Raw genomic sequence first — 27,080 nt, forward strand, 5'->3', positions numbered from 1 at the left:
ATTGCAGCAAAATTATAAATAAGACGAATTCGAGTTCATAAAAACAATGAATTTAGAGACAAAATCACAGCAGCAAATTACAGTACGGATTTAACATAAATTTATTAACCTAATTCATCGGATTATCTAAGGTCTGTACACAGTTTCAACATCAATTCAACAGTTTTCTCTATCATCCAATCATCAATTCTTCACTTTTAACCCTAATTCTCAAATCCTAAAAACTCAACCTACAACCATGTTAAATTCAATTTCAAAATCACATACTCAAGATTATTGAAGGTTAGTCCCACCCTTACCTTAGATTAGATGATCGGAAGGTTCTACAGGTTCTCTTCTCTGGTTCTCCTCTTCTCTTGGTTTTCTCCCCTTTTCTCCAAACACATGTTTCACTTAAAAACTTTTCTAAACCTAGTTTCCTCCTTATATCTCTCCTCAATCCACTTTATCTTATTTCCTCTATTTCCACTCAACTCTTCTAAATTCCAAAACAGCCACACATCTCAATATTTATTTTATTTTCAAATCTTATTCTAGTAAATCATAAAATAAGTCTTTAAATAAAATATCAACTCATCACATAATCATATAAAATCGCATAAATCATCAAAGTGGACTCTAAACTCTATAAAATAATTAAATAATTAAAGAGGGCGTTACAGAATGTACTATGTCCAAGGGTATATCATTATAGTAGCCCGCAAATACATCAGGCAGGAGTGGTTTCTAAGTTGATCTGGTATAAGGATGTCCTGTTGAAGGTTTCCGTTTTTGCTTGGCGCCTCCTTCAGAACAGGTTGTCTACCAAATATAATTTAGGCAGGTAGACATGTGCCTTAAGAGCACAAGTTAACATGACCTATTTTCAAATTGTAATATTTTTGGCTTTCTATGGTACCTAGTTCGTGATTGGGTGGGGCCTCGACAATTGATCCAAATTCTATAGTGGATCATTTTCATCATTATGCTTATTTGTCAGGTGGTTTGAAATAGCGACAATCTTTTATGCGCTTATTGTGTCTTACTATGGTTAGGGTGATTTGGCAAGAAAGAAATGATATAATCTTTAATAATGAGGCAAAATTCATGTTTCACTTGTTGGATAAGGTCAAATATTTATCGATGCGGGGATTGAAGAAAAATGTCGTAAATGTTTCTATTGAGTTATTTGGGTGGCAACAACATCCTTTAGATTGCTTGGACGTTGGTTAGATGTTTTTACTTTGTTTGTTCTTATTGGTGAAATGTTGTATTTAAACTTTGTTGCTTTTTCTTAGCACACCTTATGCTTAGAGGAGTATCTTTTGTCGTATAATATAAGTTCAATTTTGGCTTGATAAAAAAAATAAAAGATTAGATATTTTAGATTAGAATAAATTGTCCGATTGATGCACCTTTGAAACACCACATGCATTATATTTCGAAGTATTATATGTTTCTTGCCTTTTCCAACGACAGTATAAAGTTCGCTCAACCTGAACCTAATGAGTGAAGATGTTCATTCACATAATTAGAGAACATAGATGGCCAATGATATTTACAATTGGCCATTAAACACCACTAAATTAAATTTTATTGACTATTGCGACAATGTTCAATTTTACATCCTATATATAGTGGCCATTCTGACGACAATAGTGTAGTGGAAATTAATCGTGAAAATTTAATCAAAGATATATATATATAGAGATGGAAGCATGCAACAAAGTTATGATTGTGGGGATGTTGTTTGCCATTGCTAATGCCATGTTTGCTAATGGTGAATTGACGGTATGTAATTTAACAAGAAAAGAACGGATGGCATGTGAGTCGTATATTGTTCATCACGATCCATCCCCTACTTGCTGTTATGCTATTACCAAAGCTGATTTTCAATGCTTCTGTGAGTACAAGAAGAATGGGTGGATTGTTTTCTATGGTATTCTTCCTAGAATAACCTTGGAAATCCCAGTTAAGTGTAAGCTTGGGGACTCCTTACATTGTTAGTCATGTGTAGTAGTGGAAAGAATGCATATGCAAGGGCTACTAAATCAATAATGATGTAATCCATGATTTTGATTGTGTTCCCTGTTTTTGTTTTTGGTAATAAGATGTAGTCCTTAGTAAGTTAATATGTTATGTTAGTACAAGAGTTTAAATTCCGGACCTTCTCATATTCCTTCAGACGTTTGTGAAGTTATTGGATGTTTGTGATCGTGAATGCAATTTTATTGAGTCTAGACGTATTTTGTCAATGGACATCGTTGTGGGTCAAATATAAGATTGCACACTTGTAGTAGGAGTTGCTTACGATCCTTTGCGGAGTAGGTTATATTCCATAATCATTTGCTTAGGATATTAAGTTTGAGTTGTGTTGCTATCATATAGTTGCACGTGAAGTTTACTTGGAGTTGCATTACTCTCGTAGAGTTTGCATTTTAGACTCATTGTGCATCATCACTTTTTATATGCAGAATGTTTATCTTGATGTCATTTACATTACCATGTATGCTTGAATGTTTTGTTCTATATGTATGTTGTTTTTAGATTGTGACCCTCTACATCTACATGTGGATCTTTGGGCTATGCCCTTAGATGACTTTGAGCACGATGTTGCTGACTGTCACACTGGTGACGGTGACAACCATAGATTGGCTTGATAGAGGTATGTGTCACGTATAACGGTTTGACTCAGCCACAAACGCCATGACGTATACAAGCAGGGTGGTTCTCACTAGTCTGATAGTTGGAGAAGTGTTGCATGTGTCGAAAAGAATTGAGGAGGTTCCTTACGTGATTCCCACTGAGGTTGTGATCGAGGAGTTGAGGGGAAGAGGCTAGGGGAGCCGAGGAGTTTGCTAATGATGTGGTTGGAGGAGTGGGTTTTCCCTCAGTCGTTGGGGAAGTTCCACAATCTAGTTGTTTTGAGCGGGGAGGTCCTTCCGTTCCTGTGTCAATTGTTAAGGAGACTAGAGAGTATGTTGTCGGTAGTGGAGAGCTTGGTAGAGTCAATGGCCCTAAGGTGCCATGGTTGATATCACCTTCTAAAGTGGACGTTGTTCCCATTATGGAAAGGACACCGAGTGTAGTGGCGTCAGTGGGACAAACTTTAATGTCTCTAGCTACTTCAATGTGGATGCTCCAGTGTGGATCCTATCTTCTATGATGGACTTAATGTTCGTTAGTTACGGCGGCGTTTGTGGACTATCCTTTTGGTGAGTGCCGTAGCACCCGTGTTACTATTTAAGTTTTTTTTAGGTCAAATGCATCTAAAGGTCCTTTAAGTTTTTCGTTTTTTCCAAAGTCGTCCTTTAAGTTTCAAAAGTCCCAAACAAGTCCTTTTAGTTTTTGAATCGTTTCAAACAAGTCCTTTTAGAGGATGATGGTGATGATTTAAATGATAGCAACAAATAGCATTATCCACTATTTATCATGCCTAAAAAGATGACTAATTTTAAGTGGGTGTTAGGAGCCAGATTTGGTACCAAAGATGAGTTCAAGGAAGCAATTACCAACTATGCTATCTACAATAGGACTTGTTTGAAACGATTCAAAAACTACAAGGACTTGTTTGTGACTTTTGAAACTTAAAGGACAACTTTGGAAAAAATGAAAAACTCAAAGGACCTTTAGATGCATTTGACCTTTCTCTTCGTTGGTTGAAAGCCAAAAATGTGTGTTTTCCTTTTGGTTATCATTTATGGTGGCAGCATCCCCTTGTTTGTTTAGGGATAGGCTGAGGTTTTATTATCATTTTTAAATCTTTGTTTCGGACAAGATGTTTCTTTTGTTGTAACTTTGTTTTGCCTCTGTAAGCACTCCTTGTGCTAGGGAGCAAGACTATTTTGTCGTTAATATTATCTCATTTTGGCTTGTTCAAAAAAAATATTACCGAACATTGGACTCGTGGTGTAATGTTACAAAAAATACATTTGTGATGCTAAAAACTCGAGATGTTACATTAAACGAATGCATATTCAAGGGCTCCGTATATGTATGTTTGTGGTTGGGTCTTGGTCGATGTGTGTGTGTGAGAGAGAGAGAGAGAGAGAGAGGGAGGGAGGGAGGGAGAATATCAGGCAGGGTTCTTGACAAAGAGGCTCGACCGAATAGACACACAACAATTTGGTTCTCGTCTCCAATATAAAACGTATTTTTAAATCAGTTCGACGATTTAAAAAGTTTTAATTTTCTACATCGTTTGAATTTGAATATATAACTAAAATGTCTTTTATAACTTATTTATAAAATCTAAATTGCAGTAGTAGTGTGTAATTGTGCCAACTCATATTCAACCAAAAGCTACAACTAGTAGCTTGGCACTTACCAAACGTTCAACTGTTATTATCAAACTGTAAAAATAATTGCATTGTAGGATTGATGTGTGACTTTGAGATATCACTTATTTTGGTACATAGTAAAGTACAGTTTGTCTTTTCCTATCCATATGAACATTATGCAGTTTGCCCCACAGGAATCTAACCACGTTAATGCACATAATTAGAGAACATATATACTTAACTTATTATCCTTTTACTATATTCATATATATATAATTTGAACAACTAAAACCTCCAATGTTACTACTAAACCCAATTCCTTGAAAGTACCAAATGATCACCCGTGATACAATGGCACATAGTATTGCCAATTGGCCAGCGAGGCCATGGTCACGGGAACATTATGTACAATATAGTAATAATATCCTGCAAATTGCAATTCAACATTTTCACACTATATATATATAGTTCTCATTCTCATGGATATGACAGTGTAGTTCTGATTTTCATTCACCCTATATATATAAATTTGAGCAGAGATGGAGGCATACAACAAGGTTATGATTGTGGGCATATTGTTGATCATTGCCAATACCATGTTGTTGGTTAATGGTCAGTCGTTATGTCACATGACAAAACAAGGACTGAAGGCATGCGCGCCGTATGTTAGTGGTGACAATTCAGTTAATGGTCAAAAGCCATCTGATGTTTGCTGCTCGGCTATTGCCAAAGCCGATCTTCAATGCCTATGTCGTTATAAGGATTCAGGATTGCTTTCTTTCTATGGTATTGATCCTAACCAAGCCATGGAACTTCCTGTTAACTGTAAGCTTATGGACAACTTCCATTGCTAGTCATGTGTATCGGGACGAATGCATATGCAAGGGCTACTAAACTAATAATGTAATCCATGGTTTCGCTCTTGTTTTTTCGTTTATGTATTTTATTTTTGTAAGCAAATGTTAATTGTTAGTATGTTGTGTTACTAGCTGAACTTTGAACCCTGGATCTCTTCGTTCTTAGTCTCAGTTCAACCACTTAAGCTACGTCTTGAAGACGTTGTTTATGTTTTTTTATTTATTCCGTTGTGTTTGTTGCTAATGCTAATTTATGTCATGTTTCACTCTTTCTTGCACTAAAAGTTTTCCCAGTATGGATGATGGATCAAACCGTGAGTTGAATTAGCCTACTGTTTCGACCTAGTATGATACTATTAGATGAACTCGAGTATTATTACACGTTTTTTGCATTCACGTATTCAAAACTATATTGGTGGCCGTTGGATCAAGGTTGGACAAAGAAGAATTCAAACAAGTCTTTTTTTAAAGAAAAGAATTGCTTGAAATATACACGTCCAATCTCTATCTAACGGCCACATATGCGGTTAACTACATGAATGGAGAAAACCTACAACTGCAAAGGAATATGAATTTCCAATATTTGCTTGGAAGTCATTTTTCTCAACCCACACATATTAATAAATTAATCGACTTGCATAGCAAAACCAGAGGAGGTGGTACTAAGAAAACAACTCTCAAACTCGTACACCATACTTCTTTGTCTTGTTGCATGTCTTATTGCATTGAGGTAATTTTTTACATCCAATCATGTTAAGTCAAAATTAGATATATGCCATGCATGTGTGCTCATAAGTTAAAATATTGACTTCTATCTTAATCCACATTCATGAATTAGATCAATAGCACATGCTTGGACGTCAGTTATCTTTGCATGTAAGCATGTGTGTTGACAAACTTGTAAGGCGAGACAAGGGCGGATCCACCATATGGTATGGCGTGGCTATAGCCACATTAGAACTTTTTAAAAAAATTAGGAATTTCTTATTTAGCGACCGTAATTCCAGTTTCTAAAGCATAAAAATCGGTCGCTAAAAGGTTTAGATGCGAACAAAAACATTAAAAATCGACTTTAGATGCGAACAAAAACATCTTTCTTGTTTGTATTTCTGATCCCTTCCTGGGAACAAACAAACATACATGATGATATAGTACCTTTTTGTTTTTGTTATTCTTATTCACATAACACGGTTTTACTCTAAATCCAACATGAGCACCATATGCGAACCAATATTGATAAGCAGCACCTATATATTGTCAAATTATATATGAATCATTGGGTTTCAATCACCGTTTGAAGGTGTCATATATGACCAAACTCTCCAAATGAAAGATCCTTACAAGTGCATAGAAGAATTAAATTGGGTTAGAAAAAACAGTGGAAGCAAACTATTAATCAAGTGGTTTCTATAGCAGATTTGATACCTAATTGAACCATAAAATGTTTATTTTCATGCACTATGTGTTCAATTGGAGTTGTCATATATGTTTATTTTTTGATACCTCTCACTAGCCCCAACCCAACCTTACACTGACTTGAGAGTTTGAGTGTTTACTGATTCACCACTCCTTCCGAGACATCTAGCCACCACGTTCGACCACTTTCTGCCATGTTTGAGATACACCTCGGATCAAGAATGGTATATTGTTTTTTTTTTATTAGTATTTTCAATATATACTACTCAGTATAATGAATTGATAATTACATACAAAAACCAACTTAGAATAATTCTCAATTTATTATTCAAATTTTGATCAATATATTGCATTATGTTGTGAAAATATATTTCAATCAGTGTTATTTTGATATTCTATAATTCAATATTTCAATCAATATAACTTGGAATTCTACTATGATACACAATATATTCTCCACTCATGATGCTGCTGCTATTCTGCAATTATGCGTAAATTTGTTGATACTCGCATTTGGCAACACTCTGTGGAAGGATTGTATACTGTCAAGACCGCATACCACAACTATATGTCTCTTGCTGCCAAAACTCAGCCAGCAGCTGATCATGGAAACTGGAATATGATTTGGAAGCAACATATTACACATAAAGTCCGCTCCTTCCTATGGCGGCTAGCCCACACCTGTCTCGGTAAAGGTACGATTCTCATTCAAAAGGGGGTCCCTTGTCCAGATGCTTGTGTAACTTGTGATATTATGGGTGAAACTCATATCCACACTTTCTTTATCTGTCCCAAAGCTTCGAGTTGTTGGGAATTAGTGCAGCTAGACAAGATCATCACTGATTTGATATATAATATTAATGATTTTACCACGCTTCTGTTTGATTTCTACGACAGGTTATCTGTTCAACAACAATCTTTGGCCTCCATGATTCTTTGGGGCATTTGGAAGGGCCATAACTCTAAACTTTGGAAAGGATTGGACACACCTCTTTCAATCATTTGTTTAAAGAGAAAAAGATTCACTCAATGAGTGGCGATGTATGCAAAGAGCAAGACAACCGGGTCAGGGTACATATCTCGAAGCCAAGTGGTTGAAACTGCTGCCTCCGGCTGTGAAGTGCAACGTCAATTGCGCACTATTTAACAATAACACCATTACAGGGTATGACTTATGCGTCCGTGATTCCTCATGTCAATTAGTGTTAGGAATGTCCGACTATGCTTCCTTATCCTCTTTTCCACCTGAAGCCGAGGGATTGGGGTTGTTAGAAGCAATAAAGCTTGCTATTGAACGTGGTTTTCCATCTGTTATATTTGAGTTAGACTGCAAGCTTGTTGTTGATACGGTAAATTCTTCACAAGTTCCCCAGAATGAAGTTGGAGATATTATTAGTAGGTGTCATGATTTGTTGTCATCTCATAGTAATTTCACTGTCAGTTATGTTCAGAAGCAAGCAAATAAGATTGCGCACTCTATAACTAATACATCATTATCTCACCCTAGCCCCAATATTTTCTATCATGTACCTTCTTATTTGTACCCTCTAATTATTAGTATCTTACCTTCTTATTTGTACCCTTTAATTATTAATGATATGGCTTAGTTTTGTCTTTACACAAAAAAAAAAAAAAAGTCAGATATGGCTTTCCCGAATCAAAGGTTGACAATCACTTTCCCTCACCTTTTCAACTTTAGTTTCTCTCGCTATTTTTAGTTTGTAAATATCTCGTTTCCATTTTTTGTTGTTTCTCAATGAACATGGTTTAATCATAAAATACTCTTTGCTTTAACTTAACTAACTACCTTAGCATCTTGCTCATCTATATTAAGTCCAATTTTCCACATTTGTACAGAAGGGAAGTTTCAGAACACTCACATCACATGTGAGACATGGTGAGAAAAGCCAGGAAACTGTTGCAATGTATGAACTAACAATGGCTTATGATTAGTTTATACAGTAATGGAAGAATATACACTAACATTGAATGAAAATTCAATTAGCTATAACGAAGGTTTATGACTTGATCATTGATTATAGTTGCCACATTCATATGATTGTATGCGCCAAATGTTTGAGGTTAAAATTCAGCTTTCCAAATTTTAAGTTTATTTCAAGGTCCGGGCGTTCCAGACTATCCTTGTTTTATGGTAACGGTAAACAATCACTGCGCAACATTTCATCAATGTTGAATGACCAAAATAATGATCCTTAATGTTACCACAACTAAAATACTACGATGTTAAACTTAAAAGTCAAATGACAATATAAAAAATTACCACATCTATATTAAGTTAGAAACACACGTTTTATGATTTTTATAAATGCCTAATCAAAATTTTTGATCTCAAAATAAGTACAACTCCCCATGTTACAGACTACATTAACTTCGCACAATGGTTTAAATCTACTTGTTGTAAAGATGAACAGCACTGAAGACAAAGAAACCTGCCATCTGCATCACAATCAAAGAGTTATTACATAAAAGCCATGGAGTTCTCAAGATTCTGCTACAGAACAGAACATATATAGATCTAATTAAATCTTCCCAGCTGAAAAATAATGAACAATAGCAACCTAATAACGGCAACTTACATACAAGGAAGAAGTGGCGCTTCAGTATCTCAACAATACTTAAAGCATATCAGTTATTAAGAAAATAAATGCAATTTTCCAGGTTTTCCCTTCCCCAAGTGTTTTGAATGTATTAAAGATGACATTCAAGATCATATTTCATTTTATTGATTATTCCATCCCGATGAGAGAGATATATATTCTTACCATTGAAAATGCTGCACCGTAGTAGGGATAAGCGGCTGGGATAAATCTCTCGTATTCATTGTGTTTGAAAGGACGGACAGGAATCTACAAGGGAAGTTAAACAATACACATCATGAATTGTACTTGCAGTTTCTTTCTTATTATTATCAATAACTCCAGTGAAGAAAAAAGTTTCAAAACTACAGGTTGCCAAATATTGGAATTTAATGTGATCTTGTAACAAACTATTGTGATCTTATCCAACAAAAAACATTGAATTAGGACCCGTTTGACTATATGCATATGCAAAGCTAATAAATAATGCATAGCTATGTATCGTAGAGGTCACCATCTAAATAGAGTCAAAAGAAAGAGGAATTATAAACCCATAAAGGTGTAGGGTGTTTGTTGCTTGTATAAAGCTGCTATATTATATACAATATAGATCCCTGAAGAGAAGTTTTGATGTGATGCTACTCAAATACAAAGGAAAATCTAATGATGCAGAAAGGGGTTGAATTTTTGTGAGGAAAAATCATGTTTGGATAGAATGGTTCTTAAAAATATTGATATATTAAAGGATTGGAAATTACCTGCTTTGCTAAAGATAAGCTTGTATATCCAAGTCTATCATACTCCACTTTGAACTGGAAAACCCCATAGACATCTGGAACCTTAAACGATGTGAAATAACGACCCTGAAAGAGAACATGCAATCCCTTGAATATCAATCAAGAGTTTATTTGAGAAAAATTAAGACTCTGTTCAAATGAAAATTTCAAAGAACCTTGTTGTCATTTGATAAAGTCTTCAAGACATAGGGGCTCATCATGTAAAATTGAACTTGAACATCATCAGCTACATAAGGTTCCCATGTTGTCCCAGACCACTCATAAATCTCAACAGAGTATTCCTATAAAAAGATTTGAAAAGCGAGCATCAGCCAAAGTACATTTTTAATGAAAGAATACATGGCATACATAAGCAATGAAATAATATTCAAATTACCAAATCATCGTTGATCCTATAGATAGATGGTTCGTTAGTTTCCCCAACTTTGTGGTGTTGCACATTCACCGCCTTAATGTCAACACATTAAGCAAAATCATATCAATTAACAGTAATGAAGCTAAATGACGATGTCAAATATCAAATAAATGAACAATGAGAATAAAATTGGCTAGTGTATTTTTATCGTACCTTGAGGTGACCTCTTTCGTGGAAAACCCATTTGCTAACTTCAGTCAAGAACTGCTCATTACCTGACTTGTCGTGTCTGTTGTTCCATAAAAAAACAGAAATTACTAAAGTTTCTGTTACAGAGAGTATGTATGTTCCACAAAAAAATCATATCCTAGAGTGTGAGAGAGATATTGGCTAGTGTAAGTAGATTGGATGCAGCACAAGCATACTACAATAGCTATAAAAAAATGTATTATAGCAGGGTTGATAGCCTAAGTAGTAACTCCGGTACCTCTAAAAAAAAAAGTAGCAACTCCAGTAGTGAAGAACTTTTTGACAGCAACAACAACCAAGCCTTATCCCACTAAGTGAGGTCGGCTACATGGATAAAATTACACCATAATGTTCTATCATAAACCATGTCTCGATCCAACTCATTAATCTCTAGATCTTTCTTAATAGTTTCTCATATAGTTTTATCATAAACCATGTCTCGATCCAACTCATTAATCTCTAGATCTTTCTTAATAGTTTCTCAAAAAGTTTTACCAGGTCTTCCTCTGCCTCTAGTTTTTCTTTTATAATTTCTCGACAGAAAACAGGAAAAAGAAAATGCTTAACACTTTACTCACTTGGTTGGACTGCCAGCTTTCTGCACACCTGAATTGAAAAATCTGCCAAAAAAATCCAAGTTAATGAAAGTAAAGTGAGCTTCAGAGTTTACACATTTAACATCATAAAACCCAGGCTAAGAAGATCAAGTGAGTCTTCCATACCGGTTGCTGAACATGCTCAATGAGCCAGAGATCAATATCCGAGCATTATTTCTCGCCTGACGATTAAAATTGAAATAATAAACAAGGAATCACGACTTAGTTTCAAAATAAATCTCTTAAAAATCATAACAGCATGCAATTAACAGTAAAATGTATGCAATGTATGTCCTATAAATGGAAACAACAAAAAGATAAAGGTGAAAATAGTCAATATATACTTGACATCAGATACGCAAAAACATACTCCCTCCGTTTTTTATCTTTTGATGTTTTAGCTCTTGGCACAAGTCTTAGGGAGTAATTAAAGTATAGAAATATTTGTATGTTTTGGACTAAAATGTCCTTATTTATGATTAAATTCACATGTGATAAGCCAAAGGTCACAACTAGTTTTATGGTGTGTTTTTCAACAAGGGTAAACTTGGGAAAAAATATTAAATATACTAAAATGTCAAATATTTTGGAATATAGTTGAAGTCCTAAAACATCAAAAGAAAAAAAAATGGAGGGAGTATATATTTTTGCATGTATACTATTCCGTGAAGGAAATGGATAACTTTAAATGAAACAAAAGAGTCATTAAGAATAATTCTTCCATGCATATTTCAAAAGCGAGAGAACAATGATATGACAGCGAGAGAAGTTCAACTAGGATAGCAAAAATTACAATGGCACACATACACAGTAGGAGGATGAGATATTGACAAACCTGTATAACTGAAACTAATGAGATTGAAGATCCAAGGAGTGATGGAGGACTTGTCAACTTAGATTTCGGGTTGGCAGAAAAAGCCGTAGGAGATGCTGATAGAACTTTCAACACCTGAATTGAAATACATAAAAGAAGTGTAAACAAACTAATGCAAACTTATCAACGCAATAATGCTTGTGATGACATTTGAACTAAAATTCAGAAATATTATTACCAGGCTATTGGAAGGATTTAATGAATGTGCAATTCCCTGGAAAAGTACTGGAGCCTGTTGCACGTAATGAGAAAAGGAAATAAGCAAAAACAACTTCAAGGACTCAAAACAGTTAAGACATTGCAGAAATAAAAGTAATATCAATGCCCTGAACGTTTATCAAGCATAATGCAGTTAACTATTAAATTAACAATGCACTTGCCTCAATTTTTTTGCTTCCCAAGATCACATCAGACTTGATAAAATCATCGCTAGCAATCAATGTATGATCCCCTTCGGTAGCAGAGACTGCATATCCAGCATGATCTACAACAACGGCACCATAATCCTAGGAAAAATAAACAGAATAAAAATGCATAAGTAAAGAGGGATCTGTTCCACAAAACATGTTTCTGAGCTTATCACTTCTGGCTTATAAGCTCATATTACTAAAAAAAGATCCGTTTGATAACTGTCATTATCTCACAAGCTTACGACTTATTTTTACTAGCTTATAGCGTGTTTTGATAAACTAATTCAAGGAGCTTAGAGCTTATCATTTTTTTCTCTCAATTTAACCCTGTAATCATAATTGGAAAAAAAATAATATACCTTTTTTCCGTCATTTCATATTTATAAATTAGTTCAATTGCTAAATTTATCAAACACTACAAATTCAACCAAGAAGCCAGCTTATTAGCTATTCGCCATAAGTTCATCTGTTATAAGCTAGCTTATCAACTATTCACTGTTTTTTAACAAACAGAACCTTAATTACATAAACAACCAAAACCAACATACAAATGATAATAGTAGCCAAGCACATTGCACAACCAAAACATAAACACATAACTGAGAAAATGTTAATCTACAAAAACTCATTCACCCAATAAATTAAACTATAATCACCTCATCAAAGTCCACTCCACACTCAGTAGCAATTTCCCTGATTAAATCAGATGCATTGCTATCAGCAGCAACTATCAAATCATGACCAGAATCAACAAAAGCCAAAATAGCAGCAGCATCAATTGATCCTCCAAAACCTACACATCACAACCCAAAAAACCCATTTCCATAAAAATCGAAAATTTAACACATACATAAGCTAAAACCAACATTTTCTAAATACCCATTTCACAAAAGGTTCGAAAAACCAAGATCTAACAAACAATTAAAAATGGGGGAAATTGAAAAAATTGCGAAACTCACGTTCAATTGTTGGGGAAAACAAGACTAATGCATCGTAAAGATACTGTCCGTATCTCTGAAGCGCGATTTTGGGGTCATCGGCGAGCTTGAAATCGAGATCGAATCCACGAGATTGAAGAGATTTGAAGTAGAGAGAGTGGGAAGATTTGATGGCGAAGTCATCGAGTAAGACAAGGATGCGTCGATCTGAAGGTTTATCGGGGGTGAAGGAATTGCATAGAATTGGAATGAGAGTGAGGAAGAGAAAGATGATGAGTTTCGCCATTTTTGTGAGAGCAATGCAAGAGTGTGACTCTGTTTTGGAGTCTATGGTGTTGTTAAAGTCTTCTTCTTCTTTCTATGGTATTTTTTGTTAATTTGGTTTTGGACCCTTGAAAATTATTATTTTTAGTTTTTGACTGTTTATTGTTGAATTTGGGATGGAGTGATACCAGGGCTCGATTTGATTCAGTAAACATGAGAAAATTGTTAATTAGACTCTATAATTTAGATTATACTCCCTTTCATTAGTATTTTTTGTCAAATAATCTATAATGGTTAGATTCACACACTAAAGTGTGGACTGTTGTTGGTAGTTACCAATTAAATTACACTTGCGCAATCCTCTTTCAATAATTTAGCTTGGGAAAATGGGATAAGATTGTTGTTGAAATGTTTACATGCTATAAATTTCATTCTTAATAACGAATTTGTACCGATGATTAAATCTAACGACAATTTTATTGGATTTCACCATTGAGAGACTTAATAGAACTCTCACTATATAAGGCGGCTAACTTAAGTTTTGTTAGCTAAGAAATGAATAATGTATGCATAGAGATGAGAGTATACCTAGCCGAGTTAGCCTTAGTAAAGCATATATCTGATTTGATAAAAATAAAAAAAGAAATTAATGTGTAACTTATAGATTGTCATAAGACCTTATTTTTAGGTCTGAATTTGGCTTTTAGAAATGCATTGAGTTCTTGCTATATAAAAAAAGAAAAAAAAAAAAAAAAAAAAAAAAAGAATAATTGTATGCGTAGGAATGAGCGTTTTGAATATGGGCTTTCCGGCTTGTAGATGTGTCCATATTTTATATCAAGAATTAAAAAAAAAATATATTTAAATTTAAATAAAAAATGTGCAAGTGTTTTCAGATTTTTTTTGTCATAAACTAGTACAATGCACCTTTGATACTGGGTAGTAGAATGTGAGGGCTAAACAATAGGGGTTGATCTAGTGGGGGACGTTAAACTCTCACAGTTTAGCGAATCAATGTTTGAATCTCGATCACAAGAGTTGTCACTTTAGTGCCCCTTACTGCTTACCTATGAAAAAATAATGTGAGCTAAAAAATTTATTATTAAGAGGGCTGAAAATTTAAGATATATAATATGGTTGTACAAACTTAGTCTTGCTTTCAATTTACTTGCATTGCATGGTATATTTTAAAGGTTTTGGTAAATTGTGTTCTAGAGGCTCACTATGGACGGAGTAAGTTTTAAAATTCAAAGAATATTGATAGACATAATGATATTTACAGGTTCAACGAGAGTTGAACCTATGTTCTTACGTGGTATGAGTCAACTCCTTAACAATAAGACCAACTTACATTCTCATTTTATACTATTATTTGATATTTGATTCAACAGTAATTGATTTTTCTAGATGTAATGTTGACTTTGTTTTGTGAAAAAACGTTGTCTTGAATTGATTGAAGTTACATCACTATTGTTGATATTGTAAAAATTTGCACAGTAATGAACTAATGTTGTCTCAATGACATTACAATGAAATTGCAGAACCCCTTAAAAACTCATATGTTGTGGATATGATTACTGTTATAAACTGCAATCAATTTAAAACCTTAGGCAACATACACATTGTGGATCCTCTAAGAAATGAGCTAGTTGAAAATACCAATTAACTCCCATGAAATACATCTGTGTCATAAATTTATTATGAAGTGCACATGATTACAAAAGTATGAACTTTACAAAGTGTACATTTTTTCCCCTCAAGAAGAAAATGAATAACAAGGTTCATGATCCAACCAATCTTATACCACCAACAATAAACACAACAAGATTTCAATTTGAATATCATCATAACAATTGAATAAAACATTTTAGCTCTTCAAGAGAAACTAGCTTTTCTGGCCTAACTTCTTGACTATATTAGCCATGTATCTACCTTGATACTCAGCAAGTGCCAACTCAGCTTCAGTTGCTTGTCTTGAACCATCTCCTGCATAGGTTCCAGCACCATATGGAGTTCCACCTCTAATTGAGTCCATTTCAAACATTCCAGCACCAAAAGTATATCCAATAGGAACATACAGCATTCCATGGTGGACTAATTGTGTTATTGCTGTCCAGCTACATTTACAATAGAAATTACATAAATTAATCATATTACTATTACTAGTCACATAATAATATCTATTTATTCCTACCACATGTTGATTCATTGGCTTGTGGAAATTTTGCTACAAATTAAAATCCTCTATAATCCAAAAAAGTCCTTCAATCATACCCCACCCTTGACCTCTACCCCCAATTAATTAGTTCCTTCAGTGCCACAAATATCTAGTTGGTATGACACAAACCACAAGCACATGTGGTATTGTACAAAACTTACTCTCATTTTGATGAACTTTTATTGTTTGATTGTCTCCAACAGAATAAAGAATATTCTGTAACAAGTTTTCACTTTTAAAGCAAAACAAAGTAGTCTAACAATTAATTACAAGGCTTTATTTTCTTTTTAAATAACTGTAATCAATGTCTTCGACTCTAAAATCGCTTAGGTATTCTACAACTTTGACTCTTTGAGTTTGCCATGACACTAATCCTAAAGTCGAGGTTTAATCACACTTAACAAGTTTTTATCTCTGTTAAAGAATTCTACATCGGATAAAATATGGCATGAACATGTGTTTATAAATGGGACAATCCTCACTTCATAAGTTGATTTTGTAGGGTTGAGTTAAGTTCAACCACAATTTCTAAGATGGTATCAGATCCTTAGTTAAGATCCATTGAACCACCTGCTACGAGGTTTCGGATTTCTATGAAGCTACTCTCATGTTTGTTTTGTGGAGATCAAATTATCATCCTCTCACCCACAAGCTCAACCTGTCTTGTCAAATGGGCCACAATATTTGACTAATAACAATTTTGTTGTTGTTAGTTGAAGGAGTTAAATGTGTGACTTCCTTATCACTCCAACTTCGATATTCCTCCTTTCAAACCACCAAATCACCTTATAACTCGTGATAACAGTTTATTAATTCTAATCTAACAAGTAATAATAATGATGATCATAATATGCATATAATCTCAATGTAACAATTTATGCAAAAACTACTTTAGAACAACTTTTTCAATCTTAAGAAGAATCAATCAAATTATAATCATATAAACTTTAGAAATTGCATCAAAGAAAATTATAAAAACTTTAGGAAAATAAAAAAAATTAAAGACCCTCTTACGCTGTAGTTTCTTGGCCACCACCTTGAGTACCAGTACTAACAAAAAACCCAGCAGGAACACCAGCAAGCTTCTGTTCCTTCCACAATTGCCCCGTGGAATCGAAAAGTCCCTTCATCTGCGCCGCCATACTACCAAACCTCGTCGGAAACCCAAACAACAACCCATCAGCCTCCGCCAAATTCTCAGCAGATATCAAAGGAACCTCATCATCTTTCTCAGGTGCTTTCATTAGTTCCAACACTTCCTTTGGCAGTGTCTCTACGACACGGTACAAAAACCCTTCAACACCATCAACAGAATCAACCCCTTTTTTCAATGATCTTGCTAATGATTCCACATGACCATACATTGAGTAAAAAACAATGTAAACTTTCAGCTTTTTCACTGCTTCTGATGTTGTTGCTACATCTATGCTTCTACTTGTTGTTTCAGTTTCTGGAATTTGGCTTTCAACACTAAGAGGTTCATTCTCTTCTGTAGTTGGTGCTTTTTTCTTGCTTGGTATGCAACCTCTTCCTTTCCCCATTGAAATTTTGAAATATCAATTGGTCAAATGTATTTTGGTAAGATAGTTTCTAAATAATGTACAAATAAAGCAATGATTAGTTTCTTCTTTGTCTTTCTTGCTAAACAAGATATTATGATAGAAATTGATTAGTGAAGGTTAATTTGGATTATGTGATTAAATTTTGTGTAATGGTAATGACAAAAAGAAAAGGAAAAAGACAGATAGGTGGGTGGGTGGAAAACAATGCAACGTGAAGGTGCTTGGATTAGACTTCACTTATATGAGCTGTTTTGATTTTAATAATTTAATTAACGAAGATAAAATGAATTAGCAAATGGTTTATTCGCTGGCATGCTATCTTATGAATTAAAAAGACAACTATATATTATATATTTGTTTATTTGTGAATGAAAGTCGAAAGCACAACGTGGTGTGAGCATCTTTTTAGGATATTATTTTTTTTGGTAAATTATTTATTATGATAGATGGTAAAAATAATAAAACAAAAACACAAAAAATCTATTCACATAAGTGTAGCTCAGTTGATAAACAAATAACATAATATATATCAGGAGTCGGGGTTCGAACCTCAAACACATTACTTATTCACTCTTAATATGTGAATTTATATCTACCAAACTACTAAAAAAACACATAACATTTTCTCAAAGGAAATATAGACCTCAATGCAGATAATTAAGGGACACACATAGAAATTAAAAAAGAGTAAAAATATAACATGGGTATTTGAACTAAAGGTTAGGTGGCCTTTGAAACTTAACACTAGTAGATTAAAATTTCTTTGCCGGCTGCTTCCAGCTCAATTTTTTTCCCTATAGAGTTTCTTTATTGAGATCATCATATTCAAGATGTGTCTCATCCTAAATATGAGTACATACTTAGTCAAAATTCAAAAATTAATTTTTCATATCGTAAAAGTTTAGTTCATTTCACTATACCTAACATTTGTGGGTAGCTTTCAAGTATTATTAGATCTAAAAGTTATTGATTCCTTACAAAAAAAAAATTATTGATTTAATTCACCAAAAATGGATTAATTATATGGTGAGGAAGTAAGACAAAATTTATACGATGTTCTAGTTAGTTTCAACCATTAGATTAATAAGTTTTATTATTGGATCAAAAGTGATAAGATGTGATTTATTGATCTAAGGGTAGAAACACATTTGTGTATGATGTAAAACTAATTTACATATACACATTAGTCTAAGCTTAAAAAAAAAAGTATTGATCGCTATAAAATGATTATATTTTTTAATTTCTATATATGTTTTTTCTTTTACGGGATTTTATATATAGGTTGGACGTCGATGTTATTTTGCAATTATTGGTAAGTTACACCTAACTACTCCATCCGGTCTCATAGTGGTGGGAATGATTCCTAGAACAAAAACAAATGAACAACCTTCTAACAAATTTGATTATTATTTTTGTATGACTTGGAAAAATTAATTATTTAGTCAAATAAGCCTTCGTTTTTTTCTTCATACCTTTGTGTCACCAGTGACGTTTAATACTGATGATATTCACTGCGAATGTGGAAGATACTTGCATGATGTTGAGTTAATCCCATTAGACTCTTAATTACTTCTAAAGCAATTTTTTTACGAAATAATCTTCCTAAAAAGCACATCATGAGAAGAAAAGTATTCGAAAATAAGTGTATTTTAATATAGCATTGATACTTTATTTCAATTCTCTTCAAATTAGTATTGTGTTTCACTCACAAGAGTTATGGAAATTGGTTTGCTCTTCTAACGGTAATAACGGTTTTTGATCTGGATTGAAATCTTGAAAATATCTTATATGTTTGATTGAAATATTCTGCAACTAAGTTGGTCAAATCATGCGACTAAAGTGTGTCCTCGTGAGCCTAGTTCAGTTGATATGGACAATGCATAATATATGCAAGCTTCAGGGTTTAAACCTCAGCCACCAAAAAAAAAAAAAAAAAAAAATACGACTAAAGTGTAGCTTAAAAGGCTGCAGATGATATGTTTGGTTTTAGTTTTCGTAGGAGATAAAATTTTGATTCTAAAGATGTATAAAAATGATTTTGATATCTTTAGATGCTTAGGAACAGAATTGATTTCACTTTCATTGTAACTTGAGGTTTGAAATTGAAACTTTTACCACTGTAATTGATTTTTGTTAAATTTGGTTGTTCAATTTAGTTTTACATTTTTTTCATCGACACATTCAACTCGCTTTTAATTAAAATAAATTTATTCAAAAACAATTTTTATCACCATAAAACCAAACAAACATGTGGTTTACAACTTCAACTCATTCGTCCATCTCTAATTTCTGGTCCTTTTAAGATTTAAGTGCTCATATTAAAATGTAGATATTTTAGACTTTTTAATACTTAATTCATTTAGTGAAATTAAATTTATTTAATGCATTTTTTATTTTTTATTTTTTTATAGGTTTCCTCCACTAGAGATAATCATATTTGAGACATGTTAGAGAGAGTGTGGGCTCCTCTCTCAACCAAAATTCGATCTTTGGTTTGCCACACCGCGGGAGTTTAGACTCAACCCCCGTTGGTATGTGTGCTCGTGATTTTCGGATATCAAACCATTAATTGATTTGAATCGTCAATCTTTGAACTCTCGATTTTTATTCGTGGGAAAGGAAAAAATGAGTAAAAACCCTTGTCGAGACTTTGGATTCGGGGGTTGGTTACGCGAAGGGAAGGTGTTAGCACCCTAAGCGTCTATGGTATTCCATAGGAACCTCTTACCTAAATTATCTTGTGCTAAATTGATTTGCTTACTTGAAAATTATTACCTAAAAATCTAAGTGAAAGAATGGAGGAAGAAGAAGCATGTTTTTGGTTATTTTTATTTGATTTGGAAGGATGAGTGTCCTTGGCCTACGTACCCGTGAGAGATCAAAACCTCGTAGTTCGGGGTAGAAATTGACGTTTGATTTGTTGTGTGTTTTTTATTAGTTTTGAAAAAGATTTTAAAATGAAAAGCCAAGTGGAAAATAAGAATTTGTTTGTGTTTTTTATATTAAAAGAAAAGAGACTCAAAGTAAAATTAAATTGATTAATATTTGATTAAGAAAAAAAATAAAATGAACGATAGCTTGATTGAAAATCAAGGTTTATTATGAAAATATTTTTGTGGTTTTTGTTATTTGAATGTTTTTGTTATTTTGAATGATAAATAAAACTTAAAGCAAAAGCATGAGAATTTTGTAGTGAGGTTGGATCACCACAAAATCTCTTAACATAATCTAATTTTTTTTTGCATTTTTTATAACATAAGAGCAAAATAAAATAAAAATAAATACCTTGAAATCGAAAGTGACAGAAAGGAGCAGAAAAAGAAGAAAGACTCGTCAACACAAGTCGAAGAAGGGAGAAGAGAGGAAAAGCACATGAAACATCGACTGTGTATTTCAGGGTCCAGAATGCATTGTGTGAGCTCTCTATTTATAGAGAAATTTCACAACTAATAGGTGAGAAACTTTGGGAACAAGTAATTCATTTAGTACAAAAATATGTCAATTGTCTACCAAAATATATCATATTGAGTATAAAAATATATTATTCAGTACATAAATATGTTATTCGGTACATAAATATATATTATTGAGTATCAAAATATATTTCAGATCAAGTACTAAAATATATTAGATTGCCTATCAAAGTATTTCGGATTGTGTTCCAAAATATTCTAGATTGCATTCTAAAATATTTTAGCAAAACATGGAGACAAAGAAAAGCACTTTTTAATAATGATTAAATTAAATATTTAATTTATCATTTCCAAATAATATTTTTTCCAGTGCTTACTTCGTTCACACAATTATGTACCCCCATTATATAATCTTAAGGTCAAAAATTGGGGTATGACAGTATGTTTTTATAAGGGTGCAAAAAATAAAAAATGTATAGGGAAACCCAATGCTATAAAACTCCCAATATAAAAAATAGAGTCTAATACTTTGTTTACAAATGTGTCTGATTTTATGTATTTTCCAATGGCTTTGCCCAAAGTTCCATACCCCTAACATTGCACATAAGCTTGCTAACAATGTGTATGGATGAGATAAAAACAGTAAAATATTTAAATTTATATTAGCATACAACAAATGTTACAGAAGAAATCATATGTAAGACTAAGACCAGCTTAGAGCAAGTACCAAAAAACCACAGAGAAAATAAACAAAGAGGGAAAGGGGAAAAACTTGCAGTCTCAAAATGAGGGTAAAAGCATAATTCAAATTGCTCATAAAATGATATCTTCTTTTTACCTACACCTATGCATTATCACTAATGAAATGTACTGTGAAGCTGTTTTGAACAACTAAGACACGGAAATAAGGTTACCAATCTGAGCCATCAGGGAAAGGTTTGAGAGCATCTTGTTTCCCATTGACATAATATTCGACAACTGCTTTCATTCGCGGAAGCTTATCAGGGTGGTAATTCACGTGAACAATTACTGGTTTCAATTTACTGAGGTTAGCATCGTTCCTCACTGTCTTGAAAAGAACTTTGCTGTTCATAAAGAGATACATATCCATAGTTCTTCTAGCAGCATGAAGCCCTTCATAACCAGGGTGTGACGGATAAAATAGTTCCTCGTTGAAAACGGCTTGGTCCCATGCAACCTCCTTGGAAAGCCGTGTCGCGACACGGTCCAAAAGCTCAATTGAAGGAATGGTTGGTCTGATATAGAAGAAACCGGAATTGTAAACCCATATCCTCATGGTATGAGCGTATCGAGCCCAACCCATCGCAGGTTCGTCGAAGACATCGTTATAGCCGTAAGCTGTCATGTTATTATGGCCATCACTCATGGACTCGACATCTGAATCACGGTATAGATGATCAAAAGGATTCTGTAAATATACAATGTCAACGTCTGATAAGAGAACACCATATCCCAACTGCAAAAATTCTCTTAGAATACGAAATTTAAGCCCGGAGACAGCATGGTTCCCTCCTTGTTTTCCAATGGTGTCAATACCATCATCTGGGTCTCTTTTGTAAAATGGGACTTGATTTGTTTCACAAAATTTTGAAATCTCATCGTCTAAAGCAACAACTAGATAATTAGATATACCAACTCTCTTGATATTTGAGAACCAGACCTCTAACATCTCCTTCACATTGGAATTTGCAAGTGCTACTATGATCTCTCGTTTAACTGAGATTTTCTCCAATATCTTTGCCAATCTTGGATTCACGGATTCATCAGGAACAACAGTAGGATTGGTTCTTAATCCCTTGACAGTACCAAAAGGTCCAGCTTTTTCTTGTTTACCTAATGCAAGAAATTGTTTTTGAGCCTGGTCTTTCCCTTGCTCTGCAAGCCGAAGCCTTTCTGTCAACTCCCTCACCTGTTTTTTCAGCTCAGCGTTTTTGTCTGATACTGCCACAAACTCTGATTTCAACATGTTGACTCTATCTGATGATTCACATTCAGCTGAGTTTTCCTGCCAAAAGAATTCATGATAAAAATTACATCTGATTGCAACTGTCACAGAATGATACCTCATCATGTAAACCAAAAAACTAGGATACAAAAAAGACAAATGTTTTCCTATACAAATCAAGGCAAAAGATAGATGCCTGTGTATGCAAAAACATCACTAATAAACTATGAACGATACTGACTTTGGCATGTAGACACCGGTAATAAATTAGAGACGAATATAAGTGATTATATTTGTTAGAACAGCAACACCAGTTCAAGAGAAAATAAATACGAAAAAACGCAAACAAAGAACACGAGATTTGACCAGAGCTCGGGCAGTTGTGCCCCTACATCTCTCTCTGCTTAGCAAATGCAGTACCTTTCTATTATTCAAAGCTTATGGTTTACAAATGACAACTCGTGTTTAAATACAACGGTCCAGCTCACAACCCATGAACTGGTACCCACCCGCACAAGCAACATGCCCATTTATCAATAAACTATGAACCATACCCAACAATATGTAACCACAACTCTCAGTGTCGGAAGACAAGTCTGACATTCATACTTCTTATCTGAAATGTCGGTGCTACATAGCCTATAAACCTCTTAATGTGTGAGAAGCTTAACAATATCAACCACATCTAACAACCCAAATCTCCAACAACAACCAAACCTTATCCCACTAAGTGGGGTCGGCTACATGGATCCAATTACGCCATAGTGTTCTATCATAAACCATATTTGGATCCAACTCATTCACCTCTAAATCTTTCCTAATAGTTTCTCTTATGGTTTTCCTAGGTTTTCCTCTGCCTCTTTTAACCTGACTCTCCTCCATCTGATCTACTCTTCTTACGACGGCATTTACAGGTCTTCTCTCTATAATATCAAACCATCTAAGCCTATTTTCTACCAACTTTTCTACTATAGGTGCTACCCTCACTCTCTCTCTCTCTAATGATGTAATTCCTAATCATATTCCTACCACTCATCTCCGCTCCACTTACTTGATTCTCGTGTTGGCTCTTAACCGCCCAACACTCCGTATCATACAACAAATGTAGGAAAAATCGCCACATTGAACTATGATTCAAAAGTCAAAACTATCATCACTTTTATCCCACAATTCTAAAATTCAGAAACTTAATATATATGACTATCAAATTCTAAAATTTTCAGTCAACGAAAATCATTAAGATTAAAACACAATGACCAACAATTAGTAAACGCATCAAGATCAAACACATACACACAATTACACAAAACACAACAAAAACAGTAAACTCAGAAGCAAAAAAAATTGAGTCAACGAAAATCATGCAAGAGCTTAAAATTCAAGACAAGACCCAAAATTCAAAAATGAAAGAAAAACACAAAAGCTACAATCTTTGATGAAAATAAAACCTGGGTTTTGGATCCAACAACAGCGATGCGACGATTTGATGTAATAGATTGAGAAACAAAGAAGCCATTAGGAAAAAAGAAAGCTAAGATGCATCCAATAAGAACACCAATTACTACAGCAGTAACGATCCTTGATTTGCGTAGAGAATGAGGGTTGTTTCGCATTAAGGGTCCTTCTCTTTCTCTGCGCCCAATCATTGTAGCTACCACCACCTCAAAGACTGAGATTGAGATGGTAGTTTTGTTGTTCTTCTGGTTATGGGGTTTTGAAGAACAGAGATTTCGAAACTGGTTTTGATTGAGCTACAAGATTATCAAATATTCTTGATATCAAATTGCAAGTTGAAAAAGAATTCAATGTTAGATTGTATTTTTCGATTGAATTAAAATACCATTCCCTTTGTTTTTTTGACTAAATTAAATTATATCAACTTTTTCATTTTTATTTCTTTTTTTAAAAGAAAAAAAAAGAAAAATAAATGCTTTATCAAAAATAATTTATCAATAAGAGGATAGTTATAAATAAAATAATTTAAATAAAATGTAAAATTCAAAGAAATCAAATTTTACCTTATACTACCAAAAATAAAGTATTCTTACAAAAGTTGGTACTCCTCAAAAAATAAAAAAGTTGGTACTCCTTAATATATACAACAAAAGTAAACGGTTTGTCCTCATGAATTTAGTTTAGTTGATAGAGACAAATGCATATTATATGCAAGATTCGGAGTTTGAATCCCAAACACATCACTTCTTATAAGTTTTGACTATTATTTGACAAAAAGATAAGTGGTGTTTATTTTTTAGTAACGTATTTTTTCAATGTTGTCCGGAACACATAAGTAATAATTTTTTAAAAAAGAGATTACAGACATAATATTATTATTTGGGTTATCTAAAATAATATAAAGTATTGTTCGTATTACAACCCATAATTTATTAAATGAACTATTTACATTTACCTAAAATATAAAATAGATAAATTGTGTAAGTTGAAATAATAAGATGGACCAACCTAAGAAGAAAAAAGAAATTGTGTTAATCATCTGGTTCTCGGGAGAAAGCGGCTCTGATAATCTGGAGTTTAGTAAACAAAATTATTTCATTATATATAAAATTGATTAAAATAAATAATTTAATTTTAATCAAATAATTATTTTTTTTTTATCAATCTATGGTTTAAAAAATGAATTATCTATTAAAATTACAAAAAGGTCAGGTTAATAAAAAAATTCTCATCAAGGTCATGGCAGACCTCAAGCTACAGATCATCATTAAAGATGTCCTCACATTGACCGTGGCAATTGAATCCACAATCTTGCGTGTGACTCTACTCCTCTTATCGATTGAGTCAACCTTCATTGAAAATTAATAATTAAATTTGACAAAAGCTATTATGAGTTTAATATTATTTAAACTGAGGTTTAATGATGGATAAAACTAAAAAGCAAATAAATAATTAGAATTAAAATGTAGGATTATATTTAAAAATAAAAAATATATATGTGTATATAATCAATAATAATCATAATAATAGATTTGTCGTCCAAGAATACTTAAATGATATGATAAGGGATCTCTTCAAATTTATCCAAAGGCCATGGGTTATTGTGTTTAAGTCTAACCATATGCATGCAACAATATTAAATATCTTGAAGAGAACTTTGCCAATTATTATGGTCATATCTAGTTCGAAGGATTAGTCTGCAATTATACGCAGAGGATATCCAGTTCACGCCAAAAAAAGATCTTAAAACAAAAATTATAGTAATAATAGCAGTTATTGGGGACGACAAAAAGAAATGAGGAATGCTATTTCCCACGAAATGCAATTCCGCGAATACCACAATCAAGTACAAATTTGTTATCACAATTTTTGTTTAATATAAAAAAAAAATACACAAAAAGAGGATTTGGTGGAAAACATGGGGCGGTAGTGTTATTCGCAGGTTTCGTTTTTTTTTATTCGTAGTAAAAAGTATTTCCCAAAAGAAATATAAGCTAGTATGCGCCAATAAGATCAACCATGGGTATGAAGTGGATATTTTAAGTACCCTCTATTAATGGATACAAACATTTTTTAAAGGAGAATGCTAACCATTGTCCTTGGGGCATTGGATAAGGGGATAAAAATAGAAATATAGTATTGGAAAATGGTGAAAAGTGATAAGTTTAACTTTTTAAAAGTCAAAATATTGTTGAAGCCAATGCAAATATGCTACTTTTGGCTTCCTTAACCACTGCTCTGAGGACAATGGTTAGCAAGACCCTTTTTTAAAACATTCAAATAAAAAAAAGTTTTTATCCATTAATTGAGGGTACTTAAATTATCCACTTTACACCCATGGAAGTAATGATATCCGTACTTAAATTTCCCCTGTAATTTTTTTTTTTTTTTTAAATTTCATCCTTGTAATTTGAAGATTTTTTGGTTTTAAATTTCACTCCCTGTTAATTTGATCAAATTTTGGTTTACCCCCTGCCATAGCTTCAATTTTGTACGGTCAAAATTCATGAAGGTCCAAAACAAAAAAATCTTCAAATTACAAGGACGAAATCCAAATAATATATTTACAGTGGGTAAAACCGAAAATGACCTATATTACAGGGTAAAACACTATTAACATTAAACTCATTGAATAAAATAATATTAAAAAATTAATAATTAAACTTATTGAATCAAATTATTTTATGGTTAAAATTTGATTCCAATTATGATGCTAAAAATATAAAGAAGTGATAGCTTATTAAACCTTATTTAAAATTTAGATATAGAGATGATATCTTGAAATGTTTATGTGATTTTTTTTAACGAAAAGAGTTAGCTAGCAAAGTGCTAGGCTGTCAAAATACATAGATAG

At 33.2% G+C, this 27,080-nt stretch overlaps 4 protein-coding genes across 4 annotated transcripts; 1 reads left to right on the forward strand and 3 right to left on the reverse strand.

Moving 5' to 3' along the window:
• Nucleotides 1–4,729: 4,729 nt before the first annotated feature.
• LOC25492723 (putative lipid-transfer protein DIR1) lies at nt 4,730–5,428 on the forward strand. The gene has a single exon (XM_013600923.3). The coding sequence runs from the start codon at nt 4,799–4,801 to the stop codon at nt 5,111–5,113; it is 315 nt and encodes a 104-aa protein (XP_013456377.1). The 5' UTR covers nt 4,730–4,798; the 3' UTR covers nt 5,114–5,428.
• A 3,348-nt stretch (nt 5,429–8,776) lies between these two features.
• On the reverse strand, nt 8,777–13,697 carry LOC25492724 (dolichyl-diphosphooligosaccharide--protein glycosyltransferase 48 kDa subunit). The gene is made up of 13 exons (XM_013600924.3): nt 13,370–13,697; nt 13,067–13,203; nt 12,381–12,506; nt 12,179–12,232; nt 11,962–12,075; nt 11,253–11,308; nt 11,109–11,150; nt 10,495–10,570; nt 10,303–10,374; nt 10,082–10,207; nt 9,888–9,992; nt 9,316–9,399; nt 8,777–8,989 (listed from the first exon to the last, which is right to left on the reverse strand). The coding sequence occupies exons 1-13, from the start codon at nt 13,632–13,634 to the stop codon at nt 8,942–8,944; spliced, it is 1,305 nt and encodes a 434-aa protein (XP_013456378.1). The 5' UTR covers nt 13,635–13,697; the 3' UTR covers nt 8,777–8,941.
• A 1,544-nt stretch (nt 13,698–15,241) lies between these two features.
• On the reverse strand, nt 15,242–17,606 carry LOC25492725 (probable NAD(P)H dehydrogenase (quinone) FQR1-like 2). The gene is made up of 2 exons (XM_013600925.3): nt 16,845–17,606; nt 15,242–15,729 (listed from the first exon to the last, which is right to left on the reverse strand). Exons 1-2 carry the CDS (start codon nt 17,369–17,371, stop codon nt 15,498–15,500), a joined length of 759 nt encoding a protein of 252 aa, XP_013456379.1. The 5' UTR covers nt 17,372–17,606; the 3' UTR covers nt 15,242–15,497.
• A 3,822-nt stretch (nt 17,607–21,428) lies between these two features.
• Nucleotides 21,429–24,609, reverse strand: LOC25492726 (arabinosyltransferase RRA3). Its single transcript, XM_013600926.3, has 2 exons — nt 24,220–24,609; nt 21,429–22,831 (listed from the first exon to the last, which is right to left on the reverse strand). The coding sequence occupies exons 1-2, from the start codon at nt 24,415–24,417 to the stop codon at nt 21,716–21,718; spliced, it is 1,314 nt and encodes a 437-aa protein (XP_013456380.2). The 5' UTR covers nt 24,418–24,609; the 3' UTR covers nt 21,429–21,715.
• Between the last annotated feature and the right edge of the window lie 2,471 nt (nt 24,610–27,080).

This window comes from Medicago truncatula, chromosome 4 (genome assembly GCF_003473485.1).
Source record: "Medicago truncatula cultivar Jemalong A17 chromosome 4, MtrunA17r5.0-ANR, whole genome shotgun sequence".
NCBI classification, from domain to species: Eukaryota; Viridiplantae; Streptophyta; class Magnoliopsida; order Fabales; family Fabaceae; genus Medicago; species Medicago truncatula.

Bases quoted from the DNA above. Each gene is read 5' to 3' on its own strand.
- LOC25492723 (XM_013600923.3), top strand. From the start codon at position 4,799: ATGGAGGCATACAACAAGGTTATGATTGTGGGCATATTGTTGATCATT.
- LOC25492724 (XM_013600924.3), bottom strand. From the start codon at position 13,634: ATGGCGAAACTCATCATCTTTCTCTTCCTCACTCTCATTCCAATTCTA. The intron at 12,233-12,380 runs GCAAGTGCATTG...TACGTGCAACAG, and splicing joins TGGGAAGCAAAAAAATTGAG to GCTCCAGTACTTTTCCAGGG. The intron at 8,990-9,315 runs GTAAGAATATAT...ATTGTGATGCAG, and splicing joins ACGGTGCAGCATTTTCAATG to ATGGCAGGTTTCTTTGTCTT.
- LOC25492725 (XM_013600925.3), bottom strand. From the start codon at position 17,371: ATGGGGAAAGGAAGAGGTTGCATACCAAGCAAGAAAAAAGCACCAACT. The intron at 15,730-16,844 runs GTAAGAGGGTCT...TTGTAAATGTAG, and splicing joins GGTGGCCAAGAAACTACAGC to CTGGACAGCAATAACACAAT.
- LOC25492726 (XM_013600926.3), bottom strand. From the start codon at position 24,417: ATGATTGGGCGCAGAGAAAGAGAAGGACCCTTAATGCGAAACAACCCT. The intron at 22,832-24,219 runs GTTTTATTTTCA...TTCTTTTGGCAG, and splicing joins TTGTTGGATCCAAAACCCAG to GAAAACTCAGCTGAATGTGA.